At 38.0% G+C, this 17,325-nt stretch overlaps 1 protein-coding gene across 1 annotated transcript; it reads left to right on the top strand.

Moving 5' to 3' along the window:
- Nucleotides 1-1,459: 1,459 nt before the first annotated feature.
- Nucleotides 1,460-13,873, top strand: LOC143540469 (uncharacterized). Its single transcript, XM_077033520.1, has 20 exons — nucleotides 1,460-1,571; nucleotides 6,010-6,098; nucleotides 6,214-6,323; nucleotides 6,416-6,470; nucleotides 7,079-7,167; nucleotides 7,344-7,410; nucleotides 7,510-7,572; nucleotides 7,654-7,806; nucleotides 7,891-7,984; nucleotides 8,077-8,156; nucleotides 8,252-8,327; nucleotides 8,851-8,894; nucleotides 9,070-9,137; nucleotides 9,601-9,686; nucleotides 9,777-9,934; nucleotides 10,557-11,769; nucleotides 12,335-12,618; nucleotides 12,896-13,090; nucleotides 13,183-13,339; nucleotides 13,513-13,873. The coding sequence occupies exons 1-20, from the start codon at nucleotides 1,460-1,462 to the stop codon at nucleotides 13,800-13,802; spliced, it is 3,483 nt and encodes a 1,160-aa protein (XP_076889635.1). The 3' UTR covers nucleotides 13,803-13,873.
- Nucleotides 13,874-17,325: the final 3,452 nt, after the last annotated feature.

Here is a 17,325-nt window from a genome sequence, read left to right as displayed (position 1 = left end):
CCTAATTTCTTCTACTAAATCTCAATTGTCAACGACACCAAGAACGTATAGAACGAAACTAGGTTGAAACAATATGGACAAGTTACAAACAATCAAACAAACATCATAATTATACTAACATCACAATTAGATAATCAATTCACGTACAAGAACAAGAAACAAAAGTGTTTTGTAATTAACCTTGCATCCATGAGAAATACCAAGAGGAACTAGCCACTCATGGTTTGAGAAATCATCATAACATCAAACGAATTAAAATACACCAAATAATGATTACCAATTCAAAGATAATGTTCTTCCCTCTCCAAATTCCTCCCCCAATGTTTTTTTATTGAAAAGATAATGAAAAGTTTGGCTAAAACGGCCTAATAAAAAAGGAGGAGTCTGGCAGTTACGATTGGACCGTGGTCCACGGTCCAGGCCACAGTCAGTCTTCACTCCACGGTAGGGTGAGTTCTGGAACTCTTTCTTCAGGTGAACCGTGGTCCACGATCTGGACCGTGGGACACGGTGGAGCTGATTTTCAGTTTTCTTGTTTTCTTCATAATTTTCTCGTTCCAGCCCCGATTTCTTCACCGTTTTCACCCGTGTTCTCATAACATCATTCTCTAGCTCCCCAAACCTGCAAACACACAAACAACCGTAGTTAACTAATTCCACGGAATTAACTTAATCCCGCAAGTATATTTATATCTTTTAATTCACTTAGTTGCTTCCCTACAGGTCGCTTGTCAGGGGCGAGGACAACATCGATGTTCATGATGCGGCGTTTACGGCCCCCGACGATGACGACGACTTAGGGGCGTTTATGTAGATTTTTGTATTTTATTTTAGCTGTACGAACTCGTTGTTATGTATATAATACATGTTTTGGTGTATCTATGTGTTTATTGTTTTGCACGAACTCCTAAAAATCGAGCTGACTGTTAATAACAACTATTTATTAATATAACAAAAAAAGCATATTTATTTTAAAATTTTATTATTTACTTTAACCACAATACAGCTCGGGGACGATGTTCCTCACCTATAGCACCGCTTTTAAAGCAACCCATAACGAGCGGTCTAACTATGATCAAAGGCTTATTCAAGTGGTGGGGTATTGATATATGGCTCTCTGGTTATTTGAAAGAGACATTAGTTTTGCAAAATTAATATTGTTCAAAATAAAATAAAATAAAATAAACTAAAAAAACAAATTGTAACCTTATTTTTTTTTTTTTTTTTTATAATTTATCTAAAGAAAAGCCGTATAAAAGGAATCGCTTTTACTTTTAAAAGACGCAGGCAGCCAGATCATAATAATATCCTGACTGACAGTCAAAAGATCAAAATCTCAAATCCAGCTGCTGCTGCTGACGACACACCTACCCGAGATCCCAAACCTTTCATTCTCAATTCATTCCATTAACAATATTTCCACCACCGCCGTTGATCTCGGTACAAATATTATTATATTATGGAGTCGATACTGGCGAGAGCGTTGGAGTATACGCTCAAGTACTGGCTCAAATCCTTCACCAGAGATCAGTTCAAGTTACAAGGACGCACCGTTCAGCTCTCCAATTTAGGTTTTACATTTTCCTTCATTTCCAAGCAAATGCGTACAAGCTGTAGTGATTGTTTTGAGCTTTTGATGCTTCGATTTGAGAGCTATGTATTGGATTAGTAGTGATTTTTAGGTTTAGTGCTTAGATCCATGAATTCGGTGTATAATTTTGTATAATTGAAGTGACGGAGTTGATTATGTTAGCTCACCGATTTAGGTTAACATTTTAGGTTTTTATCACCTAATGTGCTAAAGTGTTATTGATAGTTTTGAGCTTTTGATGCTTCGATTTGAGAATTATGTATCGGATTAGTAGTTTTAGGACTTCGATTTATGGATTCGGTATATAATTTTGTATAATTGAAGTGACGGAGTTGATTATGTTAGCTCGCCGATTTAGGTTAACATTTTAGGTTTTTATCACCTAATGTGCTAAAGTTTTATTGATAGTTTTGAGCTTTTGATGCTTCGATTTGATAATTATGTATCGGATTAGTAGTTTTAGGACTTCGATTTATGGATTCGGTATATAATTTTGTTTAATTGAAGTGACGGAGTTGGTTTTGTTAGCTTGCCGATTTAGGTTTACATTTTATTCACTTGCTTGATTTGGAAGCAAATGTGCTAAAATTGTAGTGATTGTTTTGAGCTTTTGATTCTTCGTTTTTGAGAATTATGTATTGGATCAGTTGTGATTAGTAGGTTTAGTGCTTGGATCCAAGAATTCGGTATGAATTAGGTATACTGTTGCTAGTTTTGGTGCTTTTGATGCACTAATTCTGTATAATTGAAGTGACGGAGCTGATTCTTCAACTTAGTTAGCTTTGTTAGGTGTGCTGTTACTAGTATAGGTGCATTAGATTGACATGTTTGATTTGGACTCAAATGTGCAAAAGTTGCATTGATAATTTAGAACTTTTGATGCTTCGATCCGGGAATTCAGTATTAGATTAGTAGTAATTAGTAGGTTTAGTGCTTAAATCCATGAGCTCAGTGTTCTGTTACTAGTTTTGGTGATTTAGAGGTAGTAATTCTGTATAATTAAAGTGGCGGAGTTGATTTTGCTAGCTCTTCAATTTAGTTTAGCGTTTTATCTCGTTGCTTGATTTGGAAGCAAATGTGCACAAGTTGTGTTGCTAATTTTGAGGTTTTGTTGCTTTGATCCGAGAATTATGCATTGGATTAGTAGTGACTAGTAGGATAGGTACTTAGATCCATGAGTTAGGTATTGTGTTACTAGTTTTGGTGCTTTTGATGAAGTGATTATGTATAATTGAAGTGACGAAGTTGATTTGTCAGCTCATCGATTTAGGTTAGCATTTTATCAGCTTGCTTGATTTGAGCGCAAATTTGCAAAAGTTGTATTGTTAGTTTTGAACTTTTGATGCTTTGATCCGAGATTAGTAGGATTAGACTATCTCCAATGGGCCCTTGGAGATTGATAGGAATCATGCTCAAGTTCTAGTCTAAATAACATTTGTCTATTTTGGGAGGGGTCAAGTGTAACTAATATTTCTATTAATAGGGATTAATAGCTAATAGGGAGAGGATAGTAGATTTATGTTTAAGATGGTAGTACCATGGCTCCAGTGTATGCAGCGAGAGGGCTAGGCCCGGGAATCTCGTGTAATCTTTTTTTACATTTTCATTAATACTATCGTTCGGTTCTTCGTTTGCCTTATTCTATTCTCTAATCTCAATTAACCACAATCCTAATCTATCAAACCCTATCATTGGTCCGACCTGCCGCACCTCTGCTCTCCTTTCTATTTCAATCTCCAGATCTGCTTTCACGTTCAGATCTCAGATCCAGTTTGATTTCAATTTCCAGATCTGAGTTCACATTCAGATCTCAGATCCAATTCGATTTCAGATCTGCTTTTCGGATCTAAGTCTGATTTTTAATTCCGGTTCAATTATGGTGAATCAGAATTCTCGTTTGGACATTCACGAGCAACAGATTAAACAGCTTCAAACTGATGCCACTGAAATCAAATCCATTTTGAAGTTATTGGAGGAGGATCGGCCTAAATCAGTGGAGTTTTGAAAGGTGTTTCTCGATTGGACGAAGCAAACACGAGAAGATAACCGATGATGGTTCGTCTGCATCAATTCTTCCAAATCCGTCTTCAGATCTGAAAATTGACCTGGCGATGGATCGTTCCTCTGGTCCTCTTCCTAATTCGCCGTCTCTACTCACTCAATTGGAGGCAATAATCTCACGTTCTGAACCCAATTCGTTTGGCGTGGGTGATGTTATACCCAGATCTGACAAACAATCAACCGACCAAGCCAAATTGGGGCTGATAGGTGATAATTGGGTCGTATTGGATGATCTTCAGTGGGCTTTGGGCCCTGGTGAGGAGCAGGAAATTATTGTGGCCCGGGAGTCTCCAAATTTAGGCCCGTTAGCCAGATTGGGCTTTAACATGGCTGGTAAATCACTATTGGAGGGGAAGACCAGTTCTAGGGATGCCGCTTTGCTCCCAGTTACTTCAGTTGTGTTTTCCTCTATTGATTTGGCGTTACAATTGAACTCAATTTCACTTGAGGGTGTGACCACCCAATCTGCAGGTCGACTAGGTGGTACCAAGGATTTCTTAATCCCCTATAGTTCTATTTCAGCAACCTCCACCGCTGGAAAAACATCTTTCGATGTTCACGGTGGTGTCTACGTTCAAAATTGGCGATAGACGCCTTGGTTGGAAAGGAGGTACAATACCTTTGCTCTCTTGTTTGAATTTCACTCTTCACAATCCGTCTACATTCATATATGTTGGCTTCATTCCTTCGCTTCAACAAGGAGATTTCGATAGGTATTTTGTTGGGCTATTCGTCAAGGAAAATTCTCAGCTTTGGACCACTCATGCTGAACGGGTTTTGTCTTTTGACACGTTTATCACTGCTGGATCCTATCATTTGTGGGTACTGCATGGGCAGGGTCGACCACCTGAAAACACTCTTGGGGATGCCTTTGCTCGGTTATCAAGTCAGTTGTTCGCTCCCAGTCTTTGAGGACAAGACTGTTTTGAAGTGAGGAGTAATGATAGGAATCATGCTCAAGTTCTAGTCTAAATAACATTTGTCTATTTTGGGAGGGGTCAAGTGTAACTAATATTTCTATTAATAGGGATTAATTGCTAATAGGGAGAGGAGAGTAGATTTATGTTTTAGATGGTAGTACCATGGCTCCTGCATATGCAGCGAGAGGGCTAGGCCTGGGAATCTCTTGTAATCTTTATTTACATTTTCATTAATACTATCATTCGGTTCTTCGTTTGCCTTATTCTATTCTCTAATCTCAATTAACCACAATCCTAATCTATCAAACCCTATCAGAGATCAATCCTTGGATGCCCTTATGATTTGAGAGTATAGAAGCCTAGGCGAGGTGCCCTTACGCAAAGGCATGGGTTTGCCTCAGTTCATGTGATGAATCATTAGATGGACCCAAAGTATTAAAAAAGTTTTATTTAAATATTGTATGCAATGGGTAGGTGATGTGGTGGAAATTAACGAGGGTAAGGATATTTGTAGGGTTGGAGCTGAAATTGTGGTTTTAAGAATTTATAAGGATATTATGTGGCAGATTACTTGGCAGTTAAGGCCGCCTAAGGACGCACATAGCATTGAAGATACATATATCCATGGATTCGTACTCTGTTACTGGTTTTGGCGATTTAGAGGCGGTAGTTCTGTATAATTGAAGTGACGGAGTTGATTTTGTCAGCTCTCCAGTATAGGCTAGCATTTTATCAACTTGCTTCATTTAGATTTTAGACTCAAATGTGTAAAAGTTGTATTGGTAGTTTTGAACTTTTGATGCTTTGATTCAAGAATTCTGTATCAGATTAGTATTGATTAGTAAGTTTAGTACTTTGATCCATGGATTCAGCATTCTGTTACTAGTTTTGGTGCTTTAGATGCAGTAATTCTGTATAATTGGCGTGACAGAGCTGATTCTTCAACTTAGGTTAGCATTATCCTGTATTGGTGCATTAGATTGACAGATTTGATTTTGTCAGCTCTTCAGTTTAGGCTAGCAATATATCAACTTGCTTGATTTGGACGCAAATGTGCCCAAGTTTTGTTGTTAATTTTGAGCTTTTGCTGCTTCCATTTGAGAATTATGTATTAGACCAGTAGTGATTAGTAGGTTTAGTACTTCGTAACATGAATTCGGTTTTCTGTTACTCGTTTTGGTGCTTTAGTTGCAATGATCGGTGTAATTGAAGTGGCTGATTCGATTTTGTCAGCTCTTCAATTTAGGTTAGCATTTTATGAAGCAACTGTGCGAAATTTGTATTGATTGTTTTGAACTGTTGATGCTTTGATTCTAGAGCTCTGTATTGGATTAGTGGTTTTAGTACTTTGAATAGTGATTGGATATTCTGTTACTAGTTTTGGTGCTATAGATGCAAAAATATGTATAGCTGAAGTGATGGATTTGATTTTGGTAGATATAAACGGCGATGCTTTGCACGCAAGTCTCGGACTGCCTCCTGCGTTGAATGTGACAACTGCCAAAGTCGGGAAGTTAGAGATTATAGTACGTAACGTGCTGTTCAAGTTAAATTTAATAATTTACAAATATAACTTGCTAGATTTTGTTTATATACGCACATACATGCATCTAACTAAAGTATGATTGCTGTGTTATCAAGCTCCCTTATTTCAGCAATGTTCAAGTAGAGCCAATTGTTGTGCAAATCGATAAGCTTGATTTGGTATTGGAGGAAAATGACGATGTGGATGCATATGCGAGTACAGAGAGGTAATGGTTAATTTGATTTTAGTGGTAAGTAGAGCAGTAGAGCAGCAATATCATTTTCCTAATTTAATATTCTCAATGTTTATATCTTGAAGTGCACAAACGCCATCTAGTCCTGCAAAAGGCAGTGGATATGGATTTGCTGACAAGGTTAGTCTCTTTCTATGTAGCTGTTTTGGGCTTTTAATGTGGTTGCTGGCCAATTATCTTTTTCTGTCGGACATTCTTAATTGTTGCTCAAGCAAAGGCTTGCATAGAAGTTAACTGACCACAAGAGAAAAAAAATAGTGTTTTTTAAGTTGCATGGAGCTGCACAAAATAATGAATGTTGAGAATGTTACTATTCAAATTCTGTTGATAGAAGCTTACAACCACTGTTTCATGAAACTTACATTTCTTCTAGTAAAGGATGTTTTTGGTTTAAGTTTGTGGATGGTTATTGCCCTTTGTGGAGCTCATTGTTGTAGGATGCTACTTTCTTCTGGCCAGTAGTGAATTTTACATGTATCATTGTACTTTATTACTGTGGTATTGAAGTCACATTCTCTATTCATTTTCTGCTAGTTTTTCATGATTAGAACTAGGTATACAACATTTATGGACTACGGTTTATGAGTTTTTTGATAGTTGCTAGTGGGATTTCATTGTGTGGGATCCTTGGCTAGTCACCACAATTAATTTCTTTAATGATAGCTTTTTAACTATTTTCTTTTAAGACTTTTGTGGATTCCACTGCTGAAAATTTTTAATTTTATCAGATTGCAGATGGAATGACATTGGAGGTACGAACTGTTAATCTTTTACTCGAGACTCATGGAGGTGCTAGACGTCGTGGAGGAGCAACTTGGTATGTTTTTGGTGCATTAAACTCATTCACATTTCTTTTAGCATCTTGATTTTTGTCAATCTTGGCCCTTAATACATACTTACAAAATTTGTGTACACTAGTTAGATAATCATCGGTAAAACACAATCCCAAACACCCTAACAAATCATCATGAATTTATGTTTTCTTGCTTACAGGGCATCACCAATGGCATCTATTACTATTCGCAATCTCTTGCTTTATACTACAAATGAGAACTGGCAGGTCACCTTATAAACCTGTACACAGTATTAGTAATTTATCTTTATTTTAGGTCTATTGCTTTTATACATCAAATTACTAATTGGGGGTCACTTGTTGCAGGTTGTAACCCTTAAGGAAGCTAGGGACTTCTCCAATGACAAGAATTTTATCTACGTTTTCAAAGTAAATTTCCATTGCTATCTTCTTTTCAAGTTGGTTTTATCTTTATTATATGTTACTGATACTTACTTTTTTGGTCACCAGAAGCTTGAATGGGAACATCTATCAATCGACCTCTTGCCTCATCCTGATATGTTTGCAGCTTTTGCTGAAGGCACGTTTAAGGATGATGATGGTGCTAAGCGAGTATTTTTTGGTGGGGAGCGGTTTCTTGAAGGAATATCTGGAGAAGCTTATGTAATACAAACTTAATCCTCTTAGTTATCTTTCAACTTTGGTGTGAACTAATGATTTTCTTAATTGCATATATTATATAATCAGATTACCATACAAAGAACAGAGCTTAATAGTCCATTAGGTTTGGAACTCCAGTCACATATTACTGAAGCAGTGTGCCCAGCTTTGAGTGAGCCAGGTCAGCATATGGTTTCTTGATTGTGCTTGTAAATTAGTTACTGTGTTCTGAACCTTTTGCATTACAATAATTCACTATGAGTCTATGAGCAGGATTACGAGCTCTTCTTCGCTTCTTTACGGGATTGTATGTCTGTCTAAATAGAGGAGATGTGAATCCAAATGCTCAAGAGGTTTGATTTCTTTTATTATTTTCGTCACTTAGTTTTAAAATTGTTTTGGAGCACTATTATATCTGACGGCTATAAGCAACTCGCTCTTTTGGCAGCGATCAGCGGAAGCTGCAGGGCGTACACTGGTCTCTATTATGGTGGACCATATATTTTTTTGCATTAAGGATACTGGTTTGTGACTTCTTACATAATTTGTAACCCTTTTGGTTTGAGGATTTTTTTTCCCTTTTCTATCAGACAGTTATATATAGTTGTATAGGAATAGTGGGGCTTTTAATCATCCTTTAGATGGATATAGTAGAGGTGGCAAATGGGCAGATTAACCTGTTGGGTAATGGGTCAAAGCGTGTTTGAGTCAAAGTGAGTTTGGTTGGGTTGACCTTACTACTTTTTGTCGTTTTTAACAATTCTTTCATTATAGAGTGTCAAGTCAAGTATGATTTAAAGAGGCTTTATGCAATAAAAATACACTTTGGGTGACTCCCCTTTCATTTGACTAGTTTTTTTTGGCTTTATGATCCATTTGAGTACTCAGAGATCACACGCAACCCAACCCAAACCGACCCATGAATAACAGAATAAGTGAATAGGTTAAATTGCTACTTCTAATATAATTAGTTCTAGTTCAAATTTTGAAACAGAAAAGGTGTATGTAATTATCAATGGCTGCTAATGATCCTAATTGTACTTACAGATTTTCGGTTAGAACTTTTGATGCAGTCTCTTTTCTTTTCTCGGGTAGGCCTCAATGACACTAAACAAAGATTGTGTTTATTGCTGTTTGTTTATAATTTTGTCTCTCTCAAAGATTTCCTTGCTGTCTAGCCTTTTTAGCTTGTATAATTGTAATATGTATGTAAGTGGGAATAAATCTTTTCTTTTAGATTCAAATGATGATTTAGTTTGGCTGCAGGCAAGTCTTTCTGATGGAGAAATCACCAAATGCTTAACTCGGGTCATGATAGGTGGTCTGTTTTTGCGGTATGCTGCATTCACTTAAATCTTGTACATTTATAATTTACATTCGCATGCTATATGATGTTAATTACTACCAGGTATTTTGTGATTCTTTCAGATGTTATGCATCTTTTGTTTGTGTGTGTGTGTGTGTGAATCATGAGAAAACTTCGAGAAACCACTTTTAGACAGCATTTTTTTATACTTTTTCCTTTTCTTTGTATCTCATTAATCTTGGCATAATTATTTAAAAAAAAACTACATGTAGTTAGCGAGTTACATATTTGTAAGTTGTAAGCTTACATATATGTACCTCATATTGTATGGAATACATATATGTATGTAACTCGCGAGCTACATACTTTTTTTACATTACTAACCTTATAATTAAAAGCATCTATATCTACTATGCTTGTTTTGCAATAGTTATTTATATTCTTACCAATGTAGCAGCTTTATAACGGTACTTAATGCTTATAAAATTCAGGGACACTTTCTCTAGCCCACCATGTGCATTAGTGCAACCAGCAATGCAGGATACCTCAGATGAACCGCTTCACATCCCAGATTTTGGTAATGGTTTGATTCCAAATTTTATAAGCTATTGATATGCAAACCCTTTTATAGGAAAGATCTATTTATTCAATTTCTTTTTTTTTTCAGGAAAAGATTTCTGTCCTCCAATATATCCTTTAGGGAATCAGCATTGGAAAGTAAATGACCATGCTCCACTCATATCCCTCCATAGTCTCCAGTTTATTCCCTCACCTAACCCTCCATCCTTCTCTTCACAAACTGTCATCGACTGCCAGCCTCTTATGGTACTGCATTTTAATTCGTTGCATTAAAGTCAAAGATGGCAACTTTTAAGTCACTTAGTTAGGATTTAGGAATGAGTCAATTTGGGCTATGTTTTCTCTCAAGTTAGTGAAAGGGTGATTAAAATTGTTCAAAGTATATTTCTAACGCACACTACCTATTAACTCATTCGTATTCAAATGCATAGATTCTTACTCCAATAATTTTGTTTTTGTAATTAAACTCATGCGTCGGTTTTGGGCCCAAATCGAAAATTTGGATTTGAATTTTTGAAAACCGTCCATTTCGGTTTTATCATTTGGGATTGAAACTTTTGGGCCTAAAAACATTGGCCCAAAATAATGAATTTGGGTATAAATGTTTTTGTTACTAATTGGTTATTATATATATGGGCTAAAATATTTTGGTTACACTATTTATTATTTTTTTTTTGAAAATCACTTGTTCAAAATGAAAATGAAAATTCATGCATTCGGTTCAATTTGTTTTCAATCACCTGCAAAACCGAAACCAAACCGAAAATTTGGTTTCTTCAAAAACATAAAACCAAATTGTCAGTGTTTCGGTTTGGTTTTTCAGCACGAATCAGCTTCACGATTTTGAAACGCCATCATTCATTTCCAGATACATCTTCAAGAAGAATCTTGTCTAAGAATATCATCCTTACTAGCTGATGGAATTTTGGTCAGCAATGGTGACATTTCACCCGACTTCTCGGTCAACTCATTTGACTTCAAAGTCAAAGGATTAGACGTCACCGTTCCACTTGTCAATGAGAGTTCCTTCACTGGAGCAAGGCTTCATATTGAAAACTTATACTTTCAAGACTCCCCTTCCCTACGCCTCAAGCTACTTAATCTTGAAAAGGATCCCGCGTGCTTCTGTTTATGGAAAGGTCAACCCATTGACTCCAGTCAAAAGAAGTGGACAAGTGGCGCTTCTCTTATAAACATGTCTCTAGAAACATATAACAATAATAACTCGAATAAAATTAACGGTTCCCGCTCACACTCTTCATTTTTGTGGAGATGTGTAGAGATGAAAGGCGTTTGTGTCCAGGTGGCAATGGTAACTGCAGACGGAAGCCCGTTAACGGACATACCTCCCCCGGGAGGTGTTGTTAGGGTTGGAGTCTCATGTGAACAATATATCTCGAACACGTCTGTTGAACAGTTATTCTTTGTGTTGGATCTTTATACGTATTTTGGTACAGTCAGCGAGAAAATGGCGATGGTGGGAAAAGAAAAACGCAAAAAGTCGATTAAACGTGAGTTGTCAGATGGAAGTTTGATTGAAAAGGTTCCTGGTGATACAGCTGTTAGCTTATCGGTGAAGGATCTAAAGCTAACATTTCTAGAAGCTTCTAATTTGGATATTCAAGGAATGCCTTTAGTTCAGTTTGTTGGTGATGATTTGTTCATGGAAGTTACTCATAGGACCTTGGGTGGGGCCATGGCTATTTCATCAAATTTAAGGTGGGACCGGGTCCAGGTGGATTGTACAGAAACTGAGGCTAACTCAATAAATGCAAATGGTAAACTGAGAGTTGTATTTTGGGTGCAAAATGGAAGCAAGATTCCATTTTTGGATTTACGAATGGTGCATGTTATTCCGTATAATGCACGGGATACCGAGTGTCATAGTTTGAGTGTGTCGGCATGTGTAGCGGGTGTACGTCTGGCAGGTGGAATGAACTATGCTGAAGCTTTGCTTCACCGGTTTGGAATTCTGGGCCCGGATGGTGGGCCAGGGGTTGGGCTTTCTAAGGGCTTGGAGCATTTATCATCTGGCCCGTTTTCAAAGCTTTTCAAAGGTTCGCCTCTGCTAGATAGTAAAAGTAAGTTTCCTGCTATTTGTGGCAGTTTTGACCCTTTGATTTATTAATAGATTGATTTAAGTTTGGGTAAAAATCTTTATAAGTTCTCTTGTTTATAAATTTTGTATTATTAACTGTGTAAAAAATTAAAATAATAATAATTAACGAGCAACGAGCTGGCTCGAGCTTTTTACGAGCCGAGCTCGAGTTCGACTTTTTAGCTTGTTAAAGTAAACGGAGCTCAGCCGACTGGTTTGAGTTCGAACTCGAGTCCAACCTGGCTCGGCTCGTTTACAGCCCTAACTTTGGTGAATGGGGTTAATTTGAGTTGTGTTTATCTCAAACGGGCCTACAAAAGTATAAATCTAAAAGGAGAAGGATCAATCGGGTTAAACTCGACCAAAGATCTAGATTATTATTGTAATAATAATACTATAATCTTTAAAAATTAAAAAAGCTGACTCCTTTTTGATCCGTCACATGACCCACCCGTTTCCCCCCTTCTGGTTTTGGTTTTGATGCATTCATCTAATTAATTTGTCAGAGAAGTTACTCTTACAATATTTTTCATTTATTTTGTTTTCAGGTGAAAGCATCGAGGAAAATAAGAATGGTGGTTACATGCAGTTGGGTCCACCGGATGATGTGGATGTATCACTAGAATTAAACGACTGGTTATTTGCATTGGAGGGTGCTGGCATGGCAGAAAAATGGCGGTTCTATAATTCAGAAGATTCTTACCGAGAAGAAAGTTGCTGGCACACAACTTTTGACAGTTTCAAAGTCAAAGCAAACAGCAGCAAAAAACACTCGGTTAATAACAAAAGGATATTGCCTGGAGCATTGAAGTATCCTGTTGAATCAGTAACGGTGAGCATTTTCTTCATTACTTGTATTTAACTTTGTTTATAACTTTATTCATGAATATTAATATATTATAGTGTTATTAAAAGTTTTTATACATGCTAAAAACACATAAAACTACATAGATAAATCGGAATATCGGATGAAGCTTTTAGAGTAAATTGCATGGTTTTTACGTGCCATGTTAAAACCACATCATCACCAGTGGCACGCCATTAATATTAAAGCCACATCAGCACCAGTGACATGCCATCATTCTTACTTTACTTTTGTGTTCTTGTAGGTTGGTGTTGAAGGCTTGAAGACATTAAAACCCCAGATGCAAAAAGTAACTGCAGCCTCAAACGGGCACAAGCAAACTGTAGAGTCACATGGTGGGGTTGATCTTGAAGCCGATATAGTATTGGATGAAGATGATGGTGCCAGCGGAGCGATCAAATGGGTGGTTGAAAGTTTAAAGTTTTCTGTGAAGCAACCGGTAACAACATCTCAACTTTGCTTTTATGGTTATTTTTAGTCGATTAGAGTTAGAAAGATGATCGGCTTTTTGATAATATCGGTACCGTGTAGGTTGAGGCAGTTGTAACCAAGGATGAACTGCAACATGTTGCTCAATTATGCAAGTCAGAAGTGGATTCCATGGGGCGAATAACTGCCGGTGTTTTGCGTGTGTTAAAGTTGGAAGGGTCAGTTGGTCAGACGGCAATGACTCAACTAAGCAACCTCGGTAATTGTTATTATTATTAGTGTTATTCCTGCTTTTCGTGTAAGTAAAATATAAAAGCAAAAACTTCCTGAATCGTGTTGATAAATTTAAAAACTTGATAATCAGTAAACCTTGTGTGTCAAAATGATTATTCTATGTGGAACTCATACAACTGAAACTTTTGAAATTTGCAGGAAGTGAAGGGTTTGAAAATATCTTCTCATGCAAAGATAGTAACGGTTCTAGTGTCAGTTTGATTCCCTCTTCACTTTTGGCTTCAAATAACCGACAATCTTCTTCACCCGATCCAACATTAACTTCACTCGAGGCTGCATTATTAGATTCACAATCAGATTGTGCAGCTCTTGTGGCGGAATTAAGCAGTTCTGAATCTTCCAAACAACACCTTGATAGTGTAGAACAACTTGCCCGGAAACTGGAGAGTATGCAGAAACTGTTATCAGAGTTGCAGACTCGGGTATAGTTTATAATATTTTTGCCTTCTATGTTATGGTCATATAATTTAATGATAATATGGTTCATATTTATGTATTCTTTAATGTATATAGTGAATAATATATACATATTTACCAGTGTGTAAGCTGGTTGGAAATTTTGTGCGAAAATTGTTGAGTTGTGTAAAATTTATTCTTTTTTGCACTCGTGTTTTAGGTGAAAACAAAATACCAACTAGCGCTAACAATTTATGACACATTATGATCACACGACAGGACTTGATATGATGTTAATCGTTTACGGGTGGTAAAACTGCTCACCACTGTAATGACATGGTAAAAACATGGCAACCTATCTAGTCAGTCATAAAACTTGTAGCTTTATAATTGTTTGAATATATTTAAAAAAAAAAAAAAATCTAAAACCCTCCCTATCCGCATCTACTTTAACATAATGTCAACTTTCACTTGTTAGCTTGAAACACTCCCAACTAGAGGTGCACAAACCAGGTATTTTTAGAAACTCGAACCGAGTAGGAACTTGTTCTGGGTATGGTCAACAAAAGTCAAAACCGGGTCTTAGCAGGAACCGATTTCGGGTATAGTCGGATATTTAACCGGGTTTTCCAGGTTTTTTTCGGGTTTCGCATAGGGTTGGGTTGGGTTGGGTTTTGACTGGGTATTGGTGGAACCGGTTTCACTAGGTCCGGGTCGGTTCCAGCTCCGGGGATAAACCCAAAGCCCGGTCCATACCCGCGGATAGGGTAAGGTCCGGTTTCAAATACAAACCACTGGGTCGGATCTAGAACCGGTTTCTTGTGCATCTTTACCCCCAACCAAGGAAATGCTTACAGCCACCTTGATACAAATCCAATACACAATGAGTCTCCAAAAGGGTTAGAAGAGGCAAAGTTGTCATTCCTAAAAGTGGGTAAGAGTGTGAAAGGAATATTATATATATAGACTATAGTAGTCATAAAGAATAATGAGGTAGGCATAAGTTTGTTAGATCCGAGAGTGGCTTCTGCATTATGCATGGAGAGAGAGTATAGCTCTGGTTATCTTTGTATTTCATTTTTCCATTATCCATTAATACAATCTTTCTTTTATCTAGTTCATAGTCACATCTTTAATTCCGACCTTTTTCATCACTTTACATTCATATTCCTGTCATTGGTCCGACCTGCTTTAGACCTGTCTTCTTCTATGGAAGCTCGTCTCGATACTCAGGAACAATAGATCAAACAACTGCAAGTTGATGTCGCTGCAATTAAATCCTCGTTGACGGCGTTGGATGGGGAACGGGCTGAATTCCGTTGAGTCGTTTTAGCTTGGATGAAGCAGTAAGAGAAGCAACCCGTGGATGAATCGTCTAGATCTGGTCTTAACGAGGGTAATTTCTTTGGATCTAGTCGTAGATCTGGTCAGTGAGATTCTAATTCTGGCTTACCTTGGGCTGTAAAGAATGTTGAACTTCCAGAGTTTTCTGGATTTGATCCGCAAGGATGGATCCAAAAGGCTAATTTGTATTTTGATCTTGACAAAACTCCCGTTGATTCTCGCATTCAGATGGCTAATCATTTGAGTATGATTAGGCTGGTTTACGATCGTAACACAGGTGAGACCGTCCCTTACTTGGCTTGAGGGCCAATCGGAATTGTTACAACGTTTCAGTGGCTTAGAAATTCAAAATCCGTATGAGCAACTAACTACGATTCAACAATCCGACTCAATTTATGATTATATAGATGATTTTGGGTATTTGTTGTCCATGGTTCCTCGTTTGCCGGAATCTCAGGCGTTGGGTATTTTGTTGTCGGGTTAAAACCCGATGAGAAGAAATGGGTTCGTTTGCATCAACCTCAAACAAGGTTGGACGCCATGTCCTTGTCTAGAGATTTGGACTCCATGTTACATCCGAATTCTGGTAATCCTACACTTACTCGTTTACGATATCTTCATCCGTATGGGTCACAAGTGTCAGGGTTAGGGGATGGGCTTCCTAGTTGGGCCGCTCTGAGCCCAATGGATCCACCATATCTAAAATGGGTTTCTTCCCCTCGCACTGCTTCGCCCTGTTTTATGTCCTTATGTCCTCTTCCAAACCCCGATGCTTGCTGGTGATTGGGGGGAGGGGGGGGGGATTTTTCAGCGTGACCGTGGTGTTCGGTCGTTGTCTCGCACCGAGTGGGAAGATCGCCGGAAAAAAGGGTTATGGGACCGGCTCATAAATGTCCTGAGGGTAAATTACGGGTGTTGCTTTTAGGTGATGATGAGTATGAACCACCGGTTGGGGAGCAATTCGTTCTAGAATCTGCACTATCGCCTGATGATGATCTCCATTCTGCTTCTACTTCGGACATGGGTACTTGTAATGCTTTGGAGTTTGCTGGTACTTTGGCTACTTCTGGGGCAGCTAACAACATAAAACTGGAAGGTACTCTCAATGGTATCCCTGTTTTTATGTTGGTTGATAGTGAGGCTCCCCACAATTTCATCTCTTGTCGATTAGTCACTGCTTTTGGGCTAGCTTCTGTTCCTTTCAGCGGTATTAAAATCAAACTGGGTGATGGCCATTTCGTTTTCGTCAATGAACGGCGTATGGCTATTCCTGTGATGGTGGGTCCATGTACGTTTCTATTAGATGCTTTAGTCTTTGACACGGGTTCGCTTGACTTTTTATTGGGTTTGGAATGATTACAATCATTAGGAGAGGTGGTCCATGATTGACAAAATTCATGGATGCGGTTTGTTTATCAGGGTGCATCGGTTCAGTTACAGGGGATTCGGATGGGGCAAAAGGCTCCTACAGCTTTGCATCAGTGGCTTTCTATGGAGGTTGAGTCCCCTGGTTTGTCTTATTCTTTACTGGGGCTGCTGATAGATCCTACTTCTCTGTCCACAGGTCTGTTGCACACTCAGCAATCTAATCTTCTTGTTGTTCTGTCTCCATTTGACTCTGTTTTTCATACGCCTTCCTCGTTACCTCCTGTCCGTTCTCATGATCATAGTATTGTGTTATCAACCTCTGAACCGATTTGTGTGCGTCCATATCGCTACCCTCACATATAGGAAGCTAAAATTGAACGCCAAGTTCAGGATTTGTTGGCTATGGGGATGATTCGGCCTAGTAAGAGTGCCTATTCGAGCCCGGTTATTTTGGTTCGCAAAAAAGACCTATTCCTGTGGTTGATGAGTTGATTGATGAATTACATGGGTCTCAATTTTTTTTTAAGTTAGACCTCATATCCAGTTACAATCAGATTCAAATACGGCCTGACAGCATTGATAAAACCGCATTTCGTACCCACGACGGTCACTGTGAATATCTAGTTATGCCTTTTGGTCTCATGAACGCCCGGCAACTTTCCAAGCTATTATGAATGATATTTTTCGCCCGTTGTTACGTCACAAAGTGGTCATATTTGTTTTGATGATATTTTAGTATACAACCATACTTGGGAAACTCATTTGAAGGACTTAGCTGATGTCTTTCAAATCTTATTAACCAATCACTTTATGGTTAACCCACAAAAGCGCAGTTTTGGTCAA

Source organism: Bidens hawaiensis, unplaced genomic scaffold (assembly GCF_021521415.1).
Source record: "Bidens hawaiensis isolate Kalapana, Puna unplaced genomic scaffold, B.hawaiensis_p1.1 tig00012232_1, whole genome shotgun sequence".
NCBI lineage: Eukaryota > Viridiplantae > Streptophyta > Magnoliopsida > Asterales > Asteraceae > Bidens > Bidens hawaiensis.
This window is presented reverse-complemented; position numbering and strand designations above follow the sequence as displayed.

Coding starts and splice junctions, on each gene's coding strand:
- LOC143540469 (XM_077033520.1), top strand. CDS start 1,460: ATGGAGTCGATACTGGCGAGAGCGTTGGAGTATACGCTCAAGTACTGG. Junction 7,411..7,509: donor CTACAAATGAGAACTGGCAG/GTCACCTTATAA, acceptor CACTTGTTGCAG/GTTGTAACCCTTAAGGAAGC. Junction 8,157..8,251: donor TGAATCCAAATGCTCAAGAG/GTTTGATTTCTT, acceptor CTCTTTTGGCAG/CGATCAGCGGAAGCTGCAGG.